The 23,058-nt window shown below is 47.9% G+C and overlaps 1 protein-coding gene across 1 annotated transcript; it reads right to left on the bottom strand.

Annotated features, from left to right (window-relative positions):
* Positions 1 to 2,885: 2,885 nt before the first annotated feature.
* Positions 2,886 to 19,508, bottom strand: LOC105020030 (heparan-sulfate 6-O-sulfotransferase 3-B-like). Its single transcript, XM_010886679.3, has 2 exons — positions 18,372 to 19,508; positions 2,886 to 3,971 (listed from the first exon to the last, which is right to left on the bottom strand). The coding sequence occupies exons 1-2, from the start codon at positions 18,914 to 18,916 to the stop codon at positions 3,215 to 3,217; spliced, it is 1,302 nt and encodes a 433-aa protein (XP_010884981.2). The 5' UTR covers positions 18,917 to 19,508; the 3' UTR covers positions 2,886 to 3,214.
* Positions 19,509 to 23,058: the final 3,550 nt, after the last annotated feature.

The following is a 23,058-nucleotide window of genomic DNA, read 5'->3' as shown; positions in this document are numbered from 1 at the left end:
TGATTTGATTCAACAAGACTAAACAAGCTGGGTGTGAAAGGCACCAGGTGTTTAATACTAAATCCTTATAACCTTTAGCTTTAGGTTATATCTCTTTAGCCTTGCTGAGGTAGATAATGAACATTTTATTTGAAGGGTTGGAACAAGTGTCGTTTTGAGGAAACAGGTGGACTGCACGGTATTTCGTCTGAACTTTTGCAAGGATATCTAACTGCACTTTTGACAAAAGACGAAGAGGACAACCGGTAGATTTGGATATTCCAGGAAGTTGTAGTAATAGAGGGAAACAACTTCTATCACTGTTATTGGATTGACAGGCTGAGAATCAGTGATGAAAGTAGAAAAGAGTGCAGCTCTAGAAAGGCAATTTGGGGTAAATAACACACTGATACCTCCTCTATACATACATAAGTACTACAGCAATGCTTCTGTTTTCTCTGCGGTGTTTGGAAATGCTTGTTGTCAGCTTGCTAGAGGGTGACTGTGTAGACGGATGAAAAGGAAAGGCATTCCAACAGTCCCCGTTTTATTGTTCTGCGATAGTCAAACTAAATCACCCTTTAAATGATAGATTTCAGGCTGAACTGCCTATAACCACGACTAATGGCTAAACGGCGCTCTATTCTCCAGTGATGTAGGAGGAGTCTAATTGGTTCAGACAGCCAGCCTATTGTGCCGCAGGCGTTTATTTTGAACATCTTCAACAGAGTGCTATCAGACTATGTGTGTGCGTGTGTGCGACACACGTTATCAAGACCGCTCTTTGTCATGAATACCACAATATGAACAAAAGCAGGAAGAGAAAAGAGTTTGGAAGGCTTCATCCACAACTGGTACACTGCAGACATTTATTAACCAGCTTTCCTACAGATTGATGCACAGCAACTGTAAAAGACCTTCATATTTCACATACTGTTTTGGTAAAACCCCACAGTCATAGTTCGAAAGCAAACCTGTAAGGTAAACAAATGAAGGTACTGCCCTAAATACCCAGAGTATGGTAGGTTCAGAGATTTTACGTTGTTTTGTAAATTTTATCCTATGAAAATATAATGAGAAAACCGTTAACAATTTTTGAGAGACCTAAAGGTGTGTCGGGAGATACTCTACAGAGATCTAGGAACTATCAATAACAATTTAAATCTACTAACTTTCACCATTGCTCTAACCTTAACCCTAATCTTAACCCTTACCCTAAACTTTCTTCCCAGCCTAACCCTGACCCACACAAGCAGTTGCTATTGAACAGATTGTTGAACGTTTGTCGATAGTATTAATATCTATAGAACATCTACAGATGGAAACTGAGACTCTCATAATAAAGTGTAACCAGCAAACCAGATTGTTTAAGAACCCAAGGTGCAAATTTTCTTATATGAACAGTTCCTTGGAGATACTCTGTAACACTGTGAAGTAGAATACCGTAATTTTTAATTAGGAGTATCAGTAGGTGTACTAAAATGCTATTTCCAATCATGTAATTTCAATATATTTTTACACACTAAATGTATTACTACAGTGGGGAGAACAAGTATTTGATACACTGCCGATTTTGCAGGTTTTCCTACTTACAAAGCATGTAGAGGTCTGTCATTTTTATCATAGGTACACTTCAACTGTGAGAGACGGAATCTAAAACAAAAATCCAGAAAATCACATTTTATGATTGTATGAATTAATTTGCATTTTATTGCATGACATAAGTATTTCATCACCTACCAACCAGTAAGAATTCCGGCTCTCACAGACCTGTTCATTTTTCTTTAAGAAGCCCTCCACTCATTACCTGTATTAACTGCACCTGTTTGAACTCATTACCTGTATGAAAGACACCTGTCCACACACTCAATCAAACAGACTCCAACCTCTCCACAATGGCCAAGACCAGAGAGCTGTGTAAGGACATTTTACATTTTACAATTGTAGACCTGCACAAGGCTGGGATGAGCTACAGGACAATAGACAAGCAGCTTGGTGAGAAGGTAACCTGTTGGCGCAATTATTAGAAAATGGAAGAAGTTCAAGATGACGTCAATGTCCCTCGGTCTGGGGCTCCATGCAAGATCTCACCTTGTGGGGCATCAATGATCATGAGGAAGGTGAATGATCAGCCCAGAACTACATGGCAGGACCTGGTCAATGACCTGAAGAGTGCTGGGACCACAGTCTCAAACAAAACCATTAGTAACACCCTACGCCGTCATGGATTAAAATCCTGCAGCGCACGCAAGGTCCCCCTGCTCAAGCCAGCGCATGTCTAGGCCTGTCTGAAGTTTGCCAATGACCATCTGGATGATCCAGAGGAGGAATGAGAGAAGGTCATGTGGTCTGATGAGACAAAAATAGAGCTTTGTGGTCTAAACTCCACTCGCCGTGTTTGAAGGAAGAAGAAGGATGAGTACAACCCCAGAACACCATCCCAACTGTGAAGCATGGAGGTGGAAACATCATTCTTTGGGGATGCTTTTCTGCAAAGGGGACAGGACGACAGCACTGTATTGAGGGGAGGATGGATGGGGCAACGTATCGCAAGAATTTGGCCAACAACCTCCTTCCCTCAGTAAGAGCATTGAAGATGGGTCGTGGCTGGGTCTTCCAGCATGACAATGACCCGAAACACACAGCCAGGGCAACTAAGGAGTGGCTCCGTAAGAAGCATCTCAAGGTCCTGGAGTGGCCTAGCCAGTCTCCAGACCTGAACCCAATAGAAAATCTTTGGAGGGAGCTGAAAGTCCGTATTGCCCAGCGACAGCCCCGAAACCTGAAGGATCTGGAGATGGTCTGTATGGAGGAGATTCCGTCACTCACAGTTGAAGAGTACCTATGATAAAAATTAGACTTCTACATGCTTTGTAAGTGGGAAAACCTACAAAGAATGGCAGTGTATCAAATACTTGTTCTCCCCACTGTATATCAATAGTACTTCAATAATACTTGAATACTATTTAGAATACTAAAGTACAACCTTAGTGGTTTCAAAATAATACTCATAAGTATACTTATTTTTTTAGCTTGGGACCCTAGTCATTTAAGTACTTTGAAGAGAAGACTAGCATTATAGAAATGAACACAAACAACCAGCTGCATGATAAGATGACCAAAATGCTGATCGTAACACTAGAGGGAGTCAAAGGGAAATCCGTCCATCTGAAACCATTGCACAACCCCAGGCCGACAGAACAGGGAATGAGAGACGTGGGGCGGTGCTACGGCCTCACCATCGCACAACCTGGCTTCTGTAGTCCTCCGTAGTGGCCACGCCTCCCACCTCCGCCCCTCCCTCTTCCTGTGTCTCCATCTCCTCCCTCCTGGGTTTGAAGACGGGTCCTCTGCGCTGTCTTTCCTCATGTCTCTCCATCCGCCTCCTCAGCTTCTCCTCTCGGTGCTGTTTCTGGCGACTGTACTGGTACCTCCAGAGGAACAGCTCCTTGGCGTACTCGTACAGCTCCATGTCCAGGGCGTTGAGCGCCTCGATGCGGTGTCGCAGCGCCCCCTGACCCACCCCGACGCCGGCCGCCCGCGTGCTGTTGATCTGCGTGAAGGCCCGGATGAAGCGCAGGCCAAACGTCCGCTCAAACAGGTACTGCGTCTTGCGCTGGAACTCGGTCAGGCCGTAGAAGGCCATGCGCCGGAGGTTGTCCTTGGCGCTGGTCAACAGGATGCGGCCGCGCTCCCGCTCGGCGACGGCGCCGCCGGACGATGACACGTTATAGCAGCCCACCAGGCTGAGGTCGGCCAGCATGCGGACCTGCCGGTTGTTGGCCAGGTTGGACGGGCAGTCCATGAATTCGGTCAGGGCGACGCCCGTCCAGTCGTCGCCGCTGTAGCAGGCGGGCAGTTCATCCTGCGTGGGAGAGCGTCCGTCGCAGGTGTGTAGGGCCGTCTTCCATGTGGCGCCGCGCTGCACATGCTTCCACTCGCTCAGGTACCGAGACACCGGGTCTCTCAGCATCGTGATGTAGTAGAAGTTCCTGCCGCAGTGAAGAAAAGAAAGAGGTCTTAGTTTCAACGTATGTCTCCGTTTTTTGGGTCCCCGTCTCGTTTCCCTGATGCAACGACATAGACAGAATGTTTGCACGCTAAAAGACGCTGTGGTTTATTTCAGGGATGAGAGGCAAAGTTATTCTCAAAGAAGTTGTCTAGACTGTTACTCATAATTAGGGGACCAATGTGTACAATGTCAAACATAGCCTAACTCAACCTAAACAAACAACACAGCAAAAAGTGGCATTTGCATGTGAATTGAGACGCAGCCCATGTCCTTCATGACTTATGTAATGATAGAACTGGGAAGTGGCAGAATTGGAGCAGTTAGACCGTGAATCTCAATACAGCCCCTGTTCCCTATACCCTACTCAAACTCGACTCCGGGCCTTGAAGCCATTTCTATTCCGTTTTCTTTCACCATTTTAACCCTCTATTCCAGGTCTTTCTTTTTTAGACCTGAGACACCCAATGGATGCATTTAATTGTGAGGTAAAACGGAAAGCCAGTAGGCTCCAGACCTCGTAGGGTAAGAGCTGAGTACGTCTGCCCACCGCATTTCCTCGGAGTACCCAACGTTTTCATGTGTTGCTGACTGAACTCAGAGGGAAACCGGACTCACTCAGGGTTTAATAAACACATTAACTTTGTCTCCCAATCCACATCAACAGGCATCATGAGGGCCATCCACCCAACCATCTACGACATTTAACTCACATGAGCACAAAGCATTAAGGACCACCTCACCCCAGCCCTGTTTACTCACCTTGTCAGCCAGACAGGGTCCAGACTAGAACAAAGGGTCTCGAACTAAGAAGCTCAGAGACCTCTTTTCACAATTTGCCATATGTTGTCATTATACCTCTGGGGCATGTTTTACCAGCTATTTTGTTTTTACAGGTGAGTATGCTGAGAGCAGTTTCTTATTCACACCAATGACTGGGGAGCAATTAGGGTTAAATTACTTTCTCGTAGACAGAGTGACAGGGATTTTCACCTTGTAGCGTCGAGGGACTTTGAGTCCGGATCCATTTTCTCACCTGACGTCACAAATCTGAAGAATCACTGTTGAGCAGCACGACTCCATTCTGAATCAGATTAACACCAGAGAGGGAGAAGGAACGGTACCAGTCCATAAATACAATAAACAGCCCTGGACAACACGTCTTGCGCAGTGGCGTTGGGCAGTTGGAGTAGTTAATTTATAAAACATTTCTATGAACACTCTTAGGATTAATTAAGAAAAAAATGAATGTCAGTCTACAACACAAGTGGCTCTGGAACTTTCATTTAAACAGACACCTGACTATTGACCTTCTGGTGCTGGCCACACACACAAGGACACACCCACACACACACACACACTCACAATCCACAAAGGTCAGAAGGAGATGATTGTCAAGTGGCAGACTGCAATCGATCAAGATTTTAATGTGCCATAGGAGAAGTGATCATGACATACACAAGCACACACACACACATACACACACACACACTACAAGGTCTAATGGATATCTGATCACCGCAGCCTAGAATGTAAATGAGTTATCCCAGCAGCGTTGACAGTAAAGAGAGAGATGGACGAATATACCCACAGACCTGCTGCCAACAGTGTTTCTGGGAGAAAGGGCCTTTTAGCCCTCCATGAAGTTATGACAGCTGATTACAGTTGGATCTTTTTAAATGTTGAAATTCAGAGCAGTCTTTGATGCCATTATCATAATTAGTCATTACAGAACGTCATTTTTTAGGCATTACCTGACATGACACGGTTGGAGAGATACTCTGCGGGAGCTTCTGTAGCATCAGATAGATACAGAGCGGTGTGCCTCAGGGCAGTTGCCTTGGGCTGCTGCTCTTCTCTATTTTCAAAATGATTTGCCACTTACAAGAAGATAAAGGACTATGCATGCTAATTTTACACACTATGCAGCCAGTGAGCTCACTGAGACTATTAACCACTAATCAATTTTGGTTACTGTACGGTTAAGGCATTACAGGTTAAGGTTAGGCCTTAGGACTAGGTTAAGTTTAGGGTTGGTAAACTTGGGAGTTTTTTGTATTCTGGTCCCCTATATGATAGAAATATGCAATGTTGTGTATCTGTAATAAAAATAATTGAGAAGAGATTCACTACTTCTAGTCCTTTAAGACACATCTGTGTTTTTATTGCTTTAAAAAAATAAAATATTCTACAGCTCAGGTGTGACGACTACGACCTCTGCTGGTTCACCTCCCCCTGCAGCGGGCGGGCCCCGGCGGTCGACGTCACCGGCTTTCTGACACCACCGTCTCATCATGCATTTCACCTGTGTCTCGTTTAGTGCACCTGTTCATCATCACTGTTTCCCCCGGTATATATGTTCCCTCTGCTCCCCCTGTCTTTGTGTGTGATTGTGCTCTGCCACTGTGTTTATGTATGCGTCTATGTAAGACGCTCGTGCTGTGTGTTTTGTTCCATTCCTATATAAAATAACCTTCATCCGCCGCGCCTTCTCCGGTTCCTCCTTGCTTCCTCAACCTCCGCCGTGACAGAATCACACACCTATCAAGAAAAGCAGCAAGGATATGGAGCCCGAAGGAGCTACAGGCGAGGTCGGTGTTGCGGAGGCGGTCAAGGTGCATTCAACAATGCTGGCCAGCCTAGGCGCCGCGATGGACAATGTTCTGAAAGCGGTGCAGCGCCTAGAGCTGAGCCAGCAGCACCCCGCAACACCGGCCGTCTCTCCGCCGGCCCCAGCCTCGCCACCAGCCATGGGGCCGTTGCATCTCCCTTTGCCGAGGGATTACAACGGGGCGGCGGACCGCTGCCAGGGATTCCTATTGCAACTGGACATCGCGCTCCAGGCGATGCACCCTGCGCCGACCGAGGCACAGAAGATCACCTCGCTCGTCTCCTGCCTTTCCGGAAAAGCCCTGGAGTGGGCCACCGCCGTCTGGAACACCGAGCAGCCCACCCAGGGCAGCTACGCCGAGTTCACCCGCCGCTTCCGAGCCGTGTTTGACCACCCGCACGAAGGAAGAGAGGCGGGTGAACGGCTGTTCCACCTTCGGCAGGGGACGAGGTCGGCGCAGGAGTTCGCACTGGAGTTCCGGACCCTGGCAGCGGGATCGGGGTGGAACGAACGGGCTCTGATCGACCACTACCGCTGTAGCCTTCGCGAGGACGTCCGGAGGGAGCTGGCTTGTCGAGACGTGTCCCTCTCCCTCGATCAGCTGGTTGACATGTCCATCCGTCTTGACAACCTGCTGGCTGCCCGAGGACGTCCCGGAAGAGGCCCGTCCGTTCCACCCTATCAACCATACCAACCCGACACCGCCGTCCCCATGGAATTGGGAGCGGCTGCACTGCCGGGCAGACGTCGGGGAGGACAGGTGCGGAGTGCCTCCAGGAGGCAACGAGGCCGTCTTACTGCACCACACCGCACCTCCCTCCCTGAGTCAAGAGGCGACAGGCAGGGCACTTCCGCATCACCCCAGGTAGCACATGCACATTCGCCACTAACCTCTTCCCTCTCTATGTGCACTGTTCCTGTTAGGTTCCCCGGATTTTCGCTGCTTGCCCGGTGTAAGGCGCTGGTAGACTCAGGCGCAGCCGGGAATTTCATGGATAGGTCCTTTGCCCTACGGGCACACATACCCCTCCAGGCCCTCGACACCCCCCTGCCCGTGAGAGCTCTAGACAGCCGGCCGCTAGGGTCAGGGCTGGTCACTAGTTGCACTGTTCCTCTCCTCCTTGTTACCGACAACCGACACAGTGAAACCATTTCATTTCACGTGATCGACTCACCCACGTTCCCCGTCGTTTTAGGTTTCCCCTGGTTGTCCCTACATGACCCTGTCATCTCTTGGTCTAGTCGACGTCTGTCGGGGTGGTCGCGGAAGTGTCAGGGTAGGTGTTTGGGTGTTTCCGTTGGCTCGACCTCGGTGGAGAGTCCAGACAGTGCGCCTGCCGTGCCCATTCCCCCCGAATACAGGGACTTGGCTACGGTTTTCTCCAAGGCCAAGGCTGCTGTGTTGCCACCACACCGGCTGGGGGATTGTGCGATAGACCTCATTGATGGAGCCGCACTCCCGAAGGGTCACGTGTATCCACTGTCCCGCACCGAAACGGAGACTATGAACGCCTACGTTGCGGAAGCGTTGGAACAGGGATACATTAGGCCCTCCAAGTCACAGGTCTCCTCGAGTTTCTTTTTTGTGAAAAAGAAGGACGGTGGTTTGCGCCCATGCATCGATTACCGGGCGCTGAACAAGATCACCGTTCCGTTCCGCTACCCTCTCCCTTTGATCTCTGCGGAGGTGGAGAGGATGCACGGGGCCCGCTTTTTCACTAAATTAGACCTCAGGAGTGCCTATAACCTGGTGCGTATCCGGGAAGGAGACGAGTGGAAAACTGCTTTTAGTACCACGTCTGGCCATTACGAGTATTTAGTGATGCCGTACGGGTTGATGAATGCTCCTTCCGTCTTCCAGTCCTTCGTAAACGACGTATTCCGGGACTTGTTGTGTGAGGGAGTGGTAGTGTATATTGATGACATCCTGATATTCACTGCCACCCGCGCAAAACATGTCTCGTTAGTGCGCAGAGTGCTGGCTCGACTGCTGGAGCATGACCTGTACGTGAAAGCCGAGAAGTGTCTGTTTTTCCAGTCGTCTGTGTCCTTCCTGGGATATCACTTTTCCAGCGCAGGTGTGGCTATGGAGGAGCCTCACGTTGATGCCGTGCGTAATTGGCCGACCCCAACCACGGTTAAGGACGTGCAACGTTTCTTAGGCTTCTCTAACTATTACAGGAGGTTTATCCGGGGCTTTAGCCAGGTCGCGGCTCCGATCACCTCCCTTCTGAAGGGGGGGGCGACCCGGTTGCGGTGGACCGTGGACGCGGAGCGGGCGTTTGTGGAACTGAAACACCGTTTCACCACCGCTCCGGTCCTGGCCCATCCCGACCCGTCGCTCCAGTTCATTGTGGAGGTGGACGCGTCCGATTGTGGGCTCGGTGCCATCCTCTCCCAACGGACGGGGTGTCGTAACACGCTCCGTCCCTGTGCCTTCTTCTCCCAGAAGCTCAGTGCGGCGGAGCGGAACTACGACATAGGTGATCGTGAGCTGCTGGCCGTGGTTCGAGCTCTGTCGGCGTGGAGGCACTGGTTAGAGGGGGCTAAACACCCTTTCCTCGTCTGGACTGACCACCGGAACCTGGAGTACATGCGGGCAGCGAGGAGGCTGACCCCTCGCCAGGCAAGGTGGGCTATGTTCTTCACCCGGTTTGTGTTTACTCTCACCTACAGGCCGGGGAGTAAGAACGTCGGGGCTGACGCGCTGTCCCGCCAGCATGACACGGAGGAGAGGCCGGTGGATGATGCTCCCGTGCTCCCGGAGTCATGCATCGTGGCACCGGTGGTATGGGAACTGGACGCGGACATCGCCGAAGCGCAGCGCGACGAGCCCTCTCCGCCCACATGCCCTGAGGGCCGTACGTATGTGCCGGCGTCTGTCCGCGACCGCCTCATCTACTGGGCGCATACATCTCCCTCCTCCGGTCATCCTGGCATCGGGCCAACAGTGCGCGCCCTGGCCGGTAAGTACTGGTGGCCCACTTTAGCCAAGGACGTGAGGGTATACGTCTCTTCCTGCTCGGTGTGCGCCCAGAGTAAGGCACCCCGGCACCTACCTGTGGGCAAGTTGCACCCCTTGCCCATTCCACAACGACCATGGTCCCACATTTCTGTTGATTTTTTGACGGATCTCCCCCCTTCCCAGGGCCATACCACCATCCTGGTCGTTGTGGATCGGTTCTCGAAGTCCTGCCGCCTCTTGCCTCTGCCCGGCCTTCCTACTGCCCTACAGACCGCGGAGGCCCTGTTTACACACGTCTTCCGGCACTATGGGGTGCCCGAGGACATCGTGTCTGACCGGGGTCCCCAATTCACGTCTAGGGTGTGGAAAGCCTTTATGCAGCACCTGGGGATCTCGGTCAGCCTGACCTCGGGCTACCATCCCCAGTCCAACGGGCAGGTGGAACGGGTAAACCAAGAAGTGGGTAGGTTCCTCCGGTCCTACTGCCAGGACCGGCCGGGGGAGTGGGCAGAGTTTCTGCCGTGGGCAGAATACGCACTGAATTCTCTGCACCACTCCTCCACGGGCGTGACACCTTTCCAGTGCGTCCTGGGCTACCAGCCGGTCCTGGCGCCGTGGACGCCGAGCCAGACCGGTACCCCTGCGGTGGACGACTGGTTCCGGCGGGCAGCGGGCACATGGGAGGCAGTACAATCCCGCCTCCGGCTCGCTGTCCGCCGTCAAAAGACCAATGCAGACCGCCACCGCGGGGAGGCCCCGGTGTATCGGCCGGGCGACCGGGTCTGGCTCTCGTCCAGGGACCTGCCCCTCCGCCTGCCCTGCCGGAAGCTGGCCCCGCGGTTTGTGGGGCCTTTTAAAGTCCTGAGGAGAGTCAACGAGGTAACATATCGGTTACGCCTTCCCCCCGACTACCGTATTAACCCCTCGTTTCATGTGTCTCTCCTCAGGCCGGTGGTGGATGGTCCCCTCCAGGGGTGTGAGGTGCGGGAGGTTCCCCCTCCCCCTCTGGACATCGAGGGGGCCCCGGCGTACTCGGTCCGCTCCATCATCGACTCGAGGCGCCGGGCGGGGGGCCTCCAATACCTCGTGGAGTGGGAGGGGTACGGCCCGGAGGAGCGGAGCTGGGTTCCGGTGAAGGACGTCCTGGCTCCCGTCCTTGTCCGCGAATTCCACCAGCGTCGGCCGGATCGCCCTGCTCCGCGCCCCCCGGGTCGGCCCCGAGGCCGGTGCCGTCGCGCGGCTGGGGCCGCGCGTCAGGGGGGGGGTACTGTGACGACTACGACCTCTGCTGGTTCACCTCCCCCTGCAGCGGGCGGGCCCCGGCGGTCGACGTCACCGGCTTTCTGACACCACCGTCTCATCATGCATTTCACCTGTGTCTCGTTTAGTGCACCTGTTCATCATCACTGTTTCCCCCGGTATATATGTTCCCTCTGCTCCCCCTGTCTTTGTGTGTGATTGTGCTCTGCCACTGTGTTTATGTATGCGTCTATGTAAGACGCTCGTGCTGTGTGTTTTGTTCCATTCCTATATAAAATAACCTTCATCCGCCGCGCCTTCTCCGGTTCCTCCTTGCTTCCTCAACCTCCGCCGTGACATCAGGAAGAAATAAAGAGACCACTGCACTATATTCTTTCCTTTCCAAAAAAAAGTTGAAAAGGAAGGTTTTGAGGGAGGAATAGAAGGGTTAAAATTAAGAGACCACTGCAAATTGAACACTTCTGTTCCTCACTCAAAAATTTCCTCTCCAATTGATTGTAATGCAAACAACAGTGTGTCATCTTGCCTATAACTGTTCTGTACTCTGTCCTGCGCTTGATGAATCACGTCGACATCAGAATGAATTCATGTGTAACAGCTACCGAAAATCCTGATCAAATAAACAAAATCTGGGCTGCAAATTAGAAAGCAGGTTGATCAATACATCCCCACAGGAAACAACATTCTGTGTCATTCAGAATGTCCATCAATCATGCAGTACGTCCATGCTCTGTTTTATCTCTGTAACCTATTGACCTGAATAGGCGAATGTCAAACCTCTTCAGTTGCTCGAAAGGGGCTGGGTGTCAGTCAATAGTTCATGGAGTCGATCAACACGGTCGCATAATTCTCTTACCGTGCAAGAAAACTGCACACACACTTTCTTTCAACGTCGTCTGGACAGGTCTGCCTTTACATTCCTCCCGATCCCAACCTCAGCACTGACCTTATATCCTCACCCGCAAGAGACTCCCTACCACTTTTAGAGCAGCCGTAGCGCAATGCTACAGATAAATGAATATCTGTGATTTGTGATGGGTTTTCATAATGTAAAGAGACAGCTCAGATTCTATCAGTGTGGCTGGGTGACTGATCGTGTGTGCCGTGTGAAGACTTCACTGAGAAACAAACAGCACTATTCCCGTAGGGCACAATCAGACGAGAGCTAGTGAATTAGCCCAGTTCCTCTGTGCTCAACAAAACTGTCGAGTAAAAACAAAAAAATGAAGGAGAGCATGTAAGAAGCTGATACGATCTAATGCGTTTTAACACGTGATCTCCTACATATATCTCCAACTGGATTAAAATGCGCAACGAGCTGTTTGGGAAATGTAGAAGGGCGGGCATACCAGCGCTAATGGCCCAACGCTTTGTCTGGCACCTTTTTTCTGATCCATTGGCGGAGACAGGCCTCCGTTCACCTTAATAAGATGAGTACCTCTCAGTCATTCGTAACTGACCATTTCAGGGGTGAGCAGAAACACTCTGAGCACTTTGGACGTGCACTCAACGCCATAACGCCAGCACGCAGCGATGGTAAATAAGGATAATGGGATGGAGACAAAAACTCAGTATGCTAGGTTGACTTGTGGCATTTGAGAGGGCTAGAGTTGTGTCTATTGGCCTTTGGAGAAATACACAGTTTCTGCAGTGTCTGCCGACCTGTTTGACCCTCCTTGTTTCTCTGGTTTCGAGATCTCTATGGGAAACAGGGTGGGTTTTGCTACAAAGTACTTCGACCTGGTAATAGTATTTGACCAGCAACCAAATTATTTCTAGAATGAATCCTTGAGTTGTACAGATACAATATTTGTTGTTCCGGGCAAGTCATTGCCCTTCAAACCCTGGTCTCAGCGTCACCTTAATGAGCGTTGCAGACAACCTCCCATAAATTTGCTCCATGAGTGGGGAAAACTTGATACTCTTGTTGTCTCCCTCTAACCTCCCCCTTTCCTGCTTGGGCTTTTACGGAGCTCAGGAAGTGAGGGACATGGGATCAATATTTGCCAAGACAATTCTCAAACTATTACCGTCATGGAAACACACTGGCTTGATGAGGTCACTTCCTGAAAACTGGCTGCTACGTTGACTGTTTTTTGTCTGATATTCTCATAAGATGCAGGTTTCAAATGTGTATTTGAGGATAAAGTATTTAAAGGGGCCATATGTAAGATTTAAATCAATCAATATGAACCCAGTTATGTATACCGATCCAATGATAAGGGTATGCTCTCACCTGACCTGAACTTCCGCTAAAGCAGAGCTTTTAAATAGGTGTGCATTTCTAAATTGCCACAAGGCTTTCAATGGCTCTCTGGGGAAAATTCCAAAATGAACCCAATTTGAAGGAGTAACTAACACCACTTGTGGCTAGAAGGGGCGTATCGCCCAACATTGACTGTCTGCTCAATCCGTTTTCCTGTTCACAACCTTAACACTCTCACTCTCAAACACTTCGGATGTGTTGATGGACTTCCCGGCAGGAGACAGAGGGAGTGTAGAAGTAGCGCATACACTGCATTTATCACAGCAGGAGGAGGGACTCCCATCTTCCCAGCAGCCAAATGGGCTCCCTTCATGGGCTGGCCTGTCATCTTCTGAAAAATGTATAATAATATTAGTTAAAGCAGTTTTGTTTGGGTGAATGTAAGCATGATGTATATTCATACGGAAGGTCTAAAGGTCTGGTGGTCAGATGTTCAAGTGGTCTATTTATTTATTTATTTTATACAGGGAAAACCAACTGAGGCCACGGTCTCATTTACAGCGGTGCCCTGTATTTGTATAGAAATAAAACATACATTTTTTATCTAATCTAAAATGTATAACAAGCATAAAACAATTAAAACATAAACAAATGGTAGTCTGGTGGTCTGGAAGTCTGGTACAGTGGGGAGAACAAGTATTTGATCCACTGCTGATTTGGCAGGTTTTCCCACTTACAAAGCCTGGCGAAGTCTGTAATTTTTACGAGTTTTAACGAGTTCAAACACGTGCAGTTTATACAGGTGATGAGTGGAGAACAGGAGGGCTTCTTAAAGAAAAACTAACAGGTCTGTGAGAGCCAGAATTCGTACTGGTTGGTAGGTGATCAAATACTTAGGTCATGCAATAAAATGCAAATGAATTATTTAAAAATCATACAATGTGATTTTCTGGAGTTTTGTTTTAGATTCCGTCTCGCGGAAGGTATACTTCAACTCTGTAAAATTACAGACCTCTACATGCTTTGTAAGTAGGAAAACCTGCAAAATCGGCAGTGTCTCAAATACTTGTTCTCCCAACTGTAGTCAGGTGGCCTGGTAGTCTGGTGGTCTGGTGGTCTGGTAGTCTGGCGGTCAGGTGGTCTGGTAGTCTGATGGTCAGGTAGTCAGATGGTTAGGTGGCCTAGTAGTTAGGTGGTCTTGGAGTAAAACAGAGGACTGAGGACACACCCCTGGGGGACCCCAGTGTTAACAGCCAGGGAGTAAAACAGAGGACTGAGGACACACCCCTGGGGGACCCCAGTGTTAACAGCCAGGGAGTAAAACAGAGGACTGAGGACACACCCCTGGGAGACCCCAGTGTTAACAGCCAGGGAGTAAAACAGAGGACTGAGGACACACCCCTGGGGGACCCCAGTGTTAACAGCCAGGGAGTAAAACAGAGGACTGAGGACACACCCCTGGGGGACCCCAGTGTTAACAGCCAGGGAGTAAATGCGCCAACTTGGTTTCTTGGTTGTAGTCTCTGATAACGGTGGCATGCTTTAAAGAAGCAAGAGCTACAGCCTGCGACCTCGTCAAGGTAAAAAACATATCTGAATTCCCCCGGCCATCGGCCGTCAAAAACACCTATTCAGGTTTGCATTTGTACACACATGTGCAAATGTATACACGAGGCACACTGGTCCTCACACATGAGTATGCACACGCGCACGCACACACACACACAATAGTGCACATTCAGTCCATTAAAATCCAAGTGCATAACAGCCAGGGAAGGCATGTTATATGATACAGCCCAGAGATCCATTTCAGATGCGGTAAATGGGGGGGGGGGGGGGGGGGGGGGGGTTCAGCACTGATGCTCTGTGATGGTCTCAGATCTGAGATGCTATTTCGGGAGGTAGAGGAAAGCCTCAGGGAAGCCGGAGTGGAGACAGTGGAGTAAAATGAGAGATTTACTGGTTAGATCTTGGGTAGTGTGTGCGTGTGGGTCTGTGTTTGAGAGAGAAAGAGAGCAAAGCTGGATAGACATCAAAGAATAATGGACTCTCCAGCGGGTTACTATTTCAGCATCCGCGTCCCCCTAAGCACCCAGCAGTACATATTCCTTATTGACATAACTGAACAGAAATCCAAAGTGATCCCACAGGTGGGTCTATAGACACGCAGCTGAACAGGCAATGGGTGTTTTCAGTCCGACTGTAATGTGTTTATTTATTACATTTTCTAAGCACTTACAATTGACTAAATTGGAAAACATTTACAGACGATGATTTTAAGTGTATTTAATGTGTTTAATTAGCATTCACTTGATGGAACATTGTCTACATTGGAAAACTTTTTATTTTGTTGTTTAGTTGTTACTTTAAAGCACTATTTTTGTATTGTCCAATAATTTTTGGGAGAAAAACTAATAAAGTTGACAACAACAATAACAGAGCTTGAGGTACATTGAAAAAAATATTGGTCAAAGGACATTTTCACCAGTTAAACCCTTGCAAACCTGACATCCTCTTTAGCTGAGACACTTTTTGCCACTTCAACTATGCGGTGTGTATACTTTTTTGAAGCACTGCGTTTAGTATTTCCACACCGTACACACTTGAAAATGTCTTCATAAGACAGAAAGATGAAAGGCAGGCTTCTACCAAGGGCCTTCTTAACATGTTATACATACGAAGAAAACGCCAGGCTTGTGCATAAACGACAGGTCTGTGCATAAATCAGGATCTCCTTAATCTGCCTGGAGATGAAAAAACGATGTCTCTGTGCTCAACACTAATCTCCCTTAAGGAGTTTGTTTGGAGATTACACGTATCCCCTGAACACGTTCTCAGAACACATCACAGCGGATGTGTTGTGTTTCTGCCTGTTCTGTTTAGGGACTGAAACATTCTGAATAGGATCCAATGACATTCGGTTTTCAGAAGACACTGTAATAAATTGCAGTGAAAACGTGTTGCATTGCGGACATACGGTAACACTCAATTACGACCAACACACGTTTGACGAATTTCTACAGAAATGTAAAAGCCAAAATGGACACAGGCTATTGACATGTTTTTATAAAAGTCTTCTAAAACAATGCTGTGACAATATGCTAATAACAGAATGACCTTATAATCACTCTGCAAAGAAAGGTCGGAGGTCACAACTCTCTCTTTCGCACGGAAAGACAATTTCAGATCGGGGGAGGCTGTGTCGGTGGATCAGGTAACCCTTCATCTTCATCCTCACTCCTGTGGAGTTTAGGATTCTGCCGCGGCTCGATCAAGCTTCAGGACATTGCAGATTGGCTCTGCCTAGGCAAATGAAGTGTGAAGAGCAGGCTCAGAGTTGTGTGCGTGTGTGTAGCCGATCTACACCGAGTGTCTGAAACACACGCACTTCAAAGTGTGAGACATCTGCTGAAGATGAATACATCTATCACAACACCTCTAAATATCACCTTCTGATCATATATTATCAGCTTCATTATTCTTACATGTTATTTTATTTATTTTTTTGGTTTAATCCACTTTATTCTGAGTGTGATTCACTTTTTATATGCGTTTGGTAAGTCGTTTGTGAAATATAACTCAGAGTGTAAATCCATCCTCTGTCCTAACTGGGAGATGAGCTTATATAAAACAGCCTTCTCCTCACATAGACATCTTGAGCTGGGGGATTTAACGGATGACAAACTGACTTAAGTGCGGGACAAGATTAATGTCTGAAATTTGCCACCAGATGGGTTTTTTTTCTCATGGTCCGCTCCGGGGTCTCGGTGAAGTTTGGATTTCCTTCTTCTTCCTCCTATAAAACAAAGCCATTATCTGTGTACATTCCAGTAGTGCTGTGGCATTAAGGAAGCCCATTAGCCAACATTCACAAGCTTTGAGTCAAAGCTGAGCTTGACAGACTCGGCGTTTGATTAATCCATTTAACATTTACAAACATTTTGGAAATATAACGGTCACCAGTCCAGGTCATAGACTCCTGTTCGCTGTGATTTTAAATTGAGCTGATATGGAAATGACCCAAGGACAGGTCATTAAGATATGTTGTCGCTTTGGCGAGCCAGTGTGTCTCATCCTGCCCCTACACCTCCCACTGCAGAGCAGGCCCGACAAATGATCCAGATTCTGTGGTCGGAGCAGCACGTCTCTGATGTGTGCAGAAACCCCATGCGGGACTCTGCAGGACTGTGCACGTGCGAGCATTGGGGCAGTAACTTCTCATGACTCTGCCGGTGTTGATTAGGCAATGATGAACTACGTCAAAAGTGAGAAGTGGAAATGGAGTGTGACCATGGCAGAGCCCCATCCTAATGACGGTGTTGGCCAGGAGGGGGCCATGAATCCACGCCCACCCACACTGTGCCGTCAGCGGGAACTACTCACGGATCTGCCGTGATGGGTGCTGCCTTTCGCGACCGAGGTCGTGCCATGCAGTTACGTGGCGTCGGGGGGGGGGGCGGCCGGGAGATCCGGCCAGCGGGGACCAGAACACAGGGCAGGGCAACTGTCGGATGACCCCCAAGGCTACAGTAGACAGATGGAGGCTCTGTCTCCCACTGAAGACCACAAGCCCCACCCCCACGTCAGCCCGCGGAGGTCTCTCAGAGGCAGGCTCTCCAAAAACACAGGCCCATGTTTTGATCTTTGAAAGCCGTTTGTTTAAATGGCTGTTCTTCTTATGCAAGCAGATAATGGTTCTGCATGCGTGAGTGCATCGTTTACAGATTCCCCCTTTATGTTTTGCTGTGTAAAATGTGCACCACCATCTAAGTCTTTATGTAAATCTTTAAACTCTCAATACCAACAACACCATGGGGATAATCTACAGGACCCTCTCAGCTGGTTTCATTATCCCCAAATACAGTGAAATGCACTGACAAATGTACCAACAAAAATACAAGAAGATTAAATGATGGTAATGTTTTTTAAAAACCAAAAGTGTTTAAGCCCTCTAGACCCAAAACCTTATAACCATACATAGAGGTAGTTTACACTGTGTTATATACTGTTCATAACCAGCTGGAGGTGGCATAGTGAGGAGCAGAATAAAAGGTCCAATCACTACTGAATGTGAAAGTCTGATTTCATTTTTAACATAAAATAGGGGTTCGGGAGTGGGGGCATTTTTCACATTAGGCGCAGATGTACACCCCTGCCATGTTTCTGTTGTCGAAATTAATGTTGATAGTTAAAGGGGAAATCTGATAAACAGAGACCAGCCTAACTGTGGGAACATGGCTGCGATTTCCCCCAGAAGCTCTTGATAATGCTCAGGGTCCTTCCACTGGAACATGCACCTGCAGACAACAATTAGTCAAATTTAGAGTAGCCCACGTCTCACCGTCTGTTCTTTCGAGCATCCGTCTTGTCTTTCTTGTTCATCACTAACGGCACGCAGTTGATGAGCTCCGTCCAGTCCGCGTGCAGACCGCAACTCCAGCCAGTAGAAAACCTGGAGAAAAGCCAGGACTCCGCTTTGCCCGGGCGGTTGCAAGTACACTTCTTCTGTCCCGGCATGCAATCGCAGGGCTGCTCGAGACGAATGTTTCTGACCAGGTGCCGCCCGAACGTGGTCCCACCGGTCTTTTGAATGTGCAGGAACACTATAACATCATCCCCTTTTATGTTGAAATCCACGTGGCGCTCAAGGTCCCGGTCAGTGAAATTGAATTTGGACATGATTTTAGAGGAACCTTCCTCGTCCATCTCATGGCCCGCGTGAAGGTTCTTCCTTGCCGTATGTTGGCGGAACATTCCACTAAAAAGGTCCCCACTTACGAAGCGACAGGAGTTATTGCCAGCTGGACAAATGTACTGAAAGCCAATCATCAAGAAGACCACGGCAAGTATCGGAATCAAAATTAGTTTGTTGGATTTATCCTCCATTGTATGTCCGGAAATAAATAGTCATGCCATTGATAAATGCGGAAACGTTAGGCTAAGTCTCCCATTCAAAATGCTCTATTTCTTGTGCTTGCTTCATTGTAGTCTAGAATATGTTTCCAGTTGTCAAACTTGATATCTCCGAGGTGCGTCGTGCGCGCTTTTAAAAATTATTACTAGTATCAATTCCTTTGCTAAAGATATTTCCAAGACTAACGTGGGATTATAAATTATTATTATTTTCAACACACTAATTTATAATCGCCCATTGTCAGAAGCAAATGATTGGATTATGAAAATGTAATAAAAAACATAGTCTATCCCGGTATCTCACGAGAGCGTAGCCGATTCAGCATCTTCTCCGAGGCGGCAAGGGCAAGCTCGCTTAAGTGTATCCTGCTGTCATTAGTAGCGCATAATCACCAGACATGCACGCTCTACACATGAATACCTACAAAGCCTACCAGTTCACTTTGAACCGCCCCCACAACAGATACATAAAAAGGTGTCATTAAAGTTAGATTAGTGTAGTCAGCATGTCGCAAATAGATTGTTCATCTGTGCGCACCGAAAGATATTGAGCGCCGAGAATGGAGAGCCCACTGGATAACAACCAATCATTGATTACTTGTTGTGAAAGCAACCAATCAACGAATATAACCCCTGTGAAGTGCCCATTGGCCACCATAACAATGTTCGCTCTAAAACCTTACTTTTTCAGCCAATCCAACCGGGGCACATTACACACCCGCTAACCGGTTATTAACCGTAAATCGTTATTTTTTGCCACGAGCAGGCAAATGGGTTTTCTTATGTCAAACTTGCTTCTGTCTTATCGAATCCCCAGGAGTAAGTGTAGTCCTCAGCTAGGACTTCCAAAAAGGCGTATCGTAATCCTTTAACAAATTCGTTATTTGCATGCAATTGACCCACACGGAGCTCTGCACACTGTTAAGAAATTCTGAGGCAGAGCACTCCACAGCGTTTCAGAACCACGGACAGATCCAATCTAGCTTCATCAGTGATTCTCAAGCAGGGGTTCTGGGGCCACTGGGCGTACGAACATCGGGGCACTGGGTGCAACCCGTTGGGAAGAACATAGGCATCCGGTTCAAGCGTTGTGGGTGCTCCAGGGTTTGTCTGGTGCAGAGATGAGTGACTGTGTGTGTGTGTGTGTGTGTGTGTGGGGGGGGGGGGGGGTGACCAGCAAGGCTTTACAATGCGCCTCTATATAATGCGATTTTCACACAGTCCGCATCATATGGACTGTAATGGGTCCTTCATCTAAGCTCTGTCAAAGCGATGTCTTTTTAAGCTTCTTTTTTTTACCTCAAGCTTTTGTTGTGGTTCGCCAGAATCAAATAGTTTTATGAGGACGCAGCCGTGCACTTTACTACGCAATCCTCTTTTTGCGGTGACTGCCTCCGGTCGCGTGTTTTGCCTTGCCTTCTGGTAACATAATCGCGGCTTTGATCGGCATCTGATCATTTGACATTGTGGTTTGTGTCACTGTCACCGCGGCCCACGAACAAAGCCATCCGCTGTGAGCGTATGCAAGAAACACACGCTCGGCTTCGGAAGACAGACACCAGAAGTTGTGCAGAAGTTGTGTCGTTCGAAGTGTTGAAAACAACAGCTGCTGTTGTTGCCTCCATTTACCAGCTCGACTAAGTAGCTACGAACGTGCATGGTATACAGTATATACATTTACATTTTATTATAATCTAACCTATATACAGTAGGCTATATATGATAGGTATGTATGTTTCCCAAGGTCACACCTTTAGACAACTAATTTATTCATTTGATTTATAGATGTACTAGTGCGGAGCGTGCTTAGCGGGAGATGAACAGTTGTAACATTATATTATCTATACAGCAAAACATTTGTTGGATTATTATTGGATCATTAACACGCCAATCGGTTTCGGTGATATTCCGTGATTTGACGCGCGCTTCACACACGGGAAGACGCGTCACTGGAGATTCTTCTATCTAGGAATTCCGTCAGCGAATGTTAGACACATATTTAAAAAGCGATGTTCAATTACACATTGGTCAGTAAACACGAATAAGATCGACCTGCCTACCGCCTAAAAAAGCATGAACGATAATTATACAGGAAATTATATGGCAAAGTCAGTGACATTTCTGAAATAAGATGAGCTACTGTGAAATTCTCCTTTAAGCTTAGGGTAAGGATCACGATCAGTTTAAGGAAAGTAGGGTTTTTACAGTGAATCTATTTTAGCCCCAAGAATTCCTCATAAGTATTGAAAGATGTGCACATGCAGGCCCGGAGCTAGAAAAAACGTGTTGGACGAATATTTAATTTCCATGGTTGGGCACGTTTATCCTACATACCGATAGGGCCTATTTATTTGTAAGTTCAGCATGATGGAAGGAAAGCTAATATTTTTTAGCATGCATATGGCTTATTAAAGCTATATAATAGCAAAATACACAGCTGTCAGTCAAATTCGAAAGTATTTACTAACTACATTTGTTACACATTCTTTGTAGCTTAGTGCTCACATCACTGCAGCTTTAGCTTAATAACGCATATCTTTGATCGCGTTTGCAGATCAAGGTAAGATAGCTATATGCACTATTAGTACACTATTGGGAAGCATCGAAAATGTAAATGGCTCTATAAAACCAAACAGCTGCCATGTCATACTGTGTTTGCGCCAATTATAATTTGTGACGTTTAGGCTACTGCTTCTCAAAACCGCCTTTGCAGCACCCCCCTATTAACGGCATAACCAACAGCACCGCCAGTAGTTTTGAAATAAATCTTCTAGTACCACGTAATAATTTGATCAATTCATCATTGGTTTGCGTTTATTACTGACATAAAAAAAGGTTATGTGTGTGAGTGCATGTGTCCAGCACATATGTTGTATCAGTCACACTTGTGCTTCTGTACTGACCCAGAGCATTGTGGGACACCCCCACAGTCCCCCTGGTCCAATCACACATCGGTAAAGCCCTCTCCTTTTGGCCCTCATATAAAGGCCTCGTCAAGTGCGCTCTTCCCACAAGGTACCTGATGGCAGTTATTACAGCTCTGTGTGCAAAGGGGCCCATTACCCGGTCTCACTGTCCAAACGGGAAGTACACAGAGATGTGATTGCTCTGTGATTTGTCAGGAAGCATGGCTGCTGGGGGAGGACTGCTGAGTACTGAAAGGGGTCTGCCACCTCAGCCAAGCTTTTGTCACCAGTCCTTGCTCTTCCCTGCCTCACCCAGCTGCGATGCGGCTCCCACACTATGCAGGGGAGAGTCACATGTGTAAAGACCTGTAAAAATGTCCCAGGGTCCTGCCTGTCTACTCAAAGCTACAGTTAAATTAGTTGTGCAGTGTGTATTTCCAGGCGAACTGATTAATGACATTTCTTTCAGCTCAAAATTTATTAATTGCAAGTGTAAGATATATCAGGGCTTGGTGGTTTCCCCCCTCGTTGAAAGCTGCAGTGTTAAACTGTGGTTTTACGGTTTTAGTTTTATAGCTAGTCCAATGTTGTTTCGTTACCTTTTGATGTAATGCTTTTTTGGGGGAGGGGGGGTCAAATGGAAGTTGGGGGCCATGGGGCACATCCTTCCTGTGGCTGTTTGGTAGCCCAGGCCATGGCCACAGGCTGTTTATTCTCTCACCAGCTAACATATCAGTTACCACTAGAGACTGGCCCTCACCAGCCAATATATTAGTTACCACTAGAGACTGGCCCTCACCAGCTATTAGTTACCACTAGAGACTGGCCCTCACCAGCTATTAGTTACCACTAGAGACTGGCCTGGAAGAGGGGGGCCATGGGGCACATCCTTCCTGTGGCTGTTTGGTAGCCCGGGCCATGGCCACAGACCTTGACTGACTTTGCAGAATGAATTCACTAGACTGTTGAAGAGGGTGAGATTTTGTGCAGAAAATGAAAACAAGGCAGAAAAAAACTCAGAGTTGTTTTTCTGATCGTATTCTTTATAATGCCCGGTAAATTATTTTCCAGCTATGTTTATTTTCGCATTCCAGAAGACGCATTCAAAGTGAGTCAAAATGTTAAAACTGTGCAAATGAACTGTCTGGTGTTCTTCTGCTTTGGCCCGGACTGAATTGTTTGAAAAGTATGTCAGTATTCATTATAAAT

The sequence above is a fragment of the Esox lucius genome, chromosome 22, assembly GCF_011004845.1.
Source record: "Esox lucius isolate fEsoLuc1 chromosome 22, fEsoLuc1.pri, whole genome shotgun sequence".
NCBI classification, from domain to species: Eukaryota; Metazoa; Chordata; class Actinopteri; order Esociformes; family Esocidae; genus Esox; species Esox lucius.
Note: the sequence above shows the minus strand (reverse complement) of the source record. Positions and strands in the feature narration are given on the sequence as shown.

What these genes read in the sequence shown, in the direction of transcription:
- LOC105020030 (XM_010886679.3), bottom strand. Translation starts at nt 18,916, where the DNA reads ATGGAGGATAAATCCAACAAACTAATTTTGATTCCGATACTTGCCGTG. An exon ending in GATGCTCGAAAGAACAGACG is followed by an intron (nt 3,972 to 18,371) that starts GTGAGACGTGGG and finishes TCACTGCGGCAG; the next exon opens with GAACTTCTACTACATCACGA.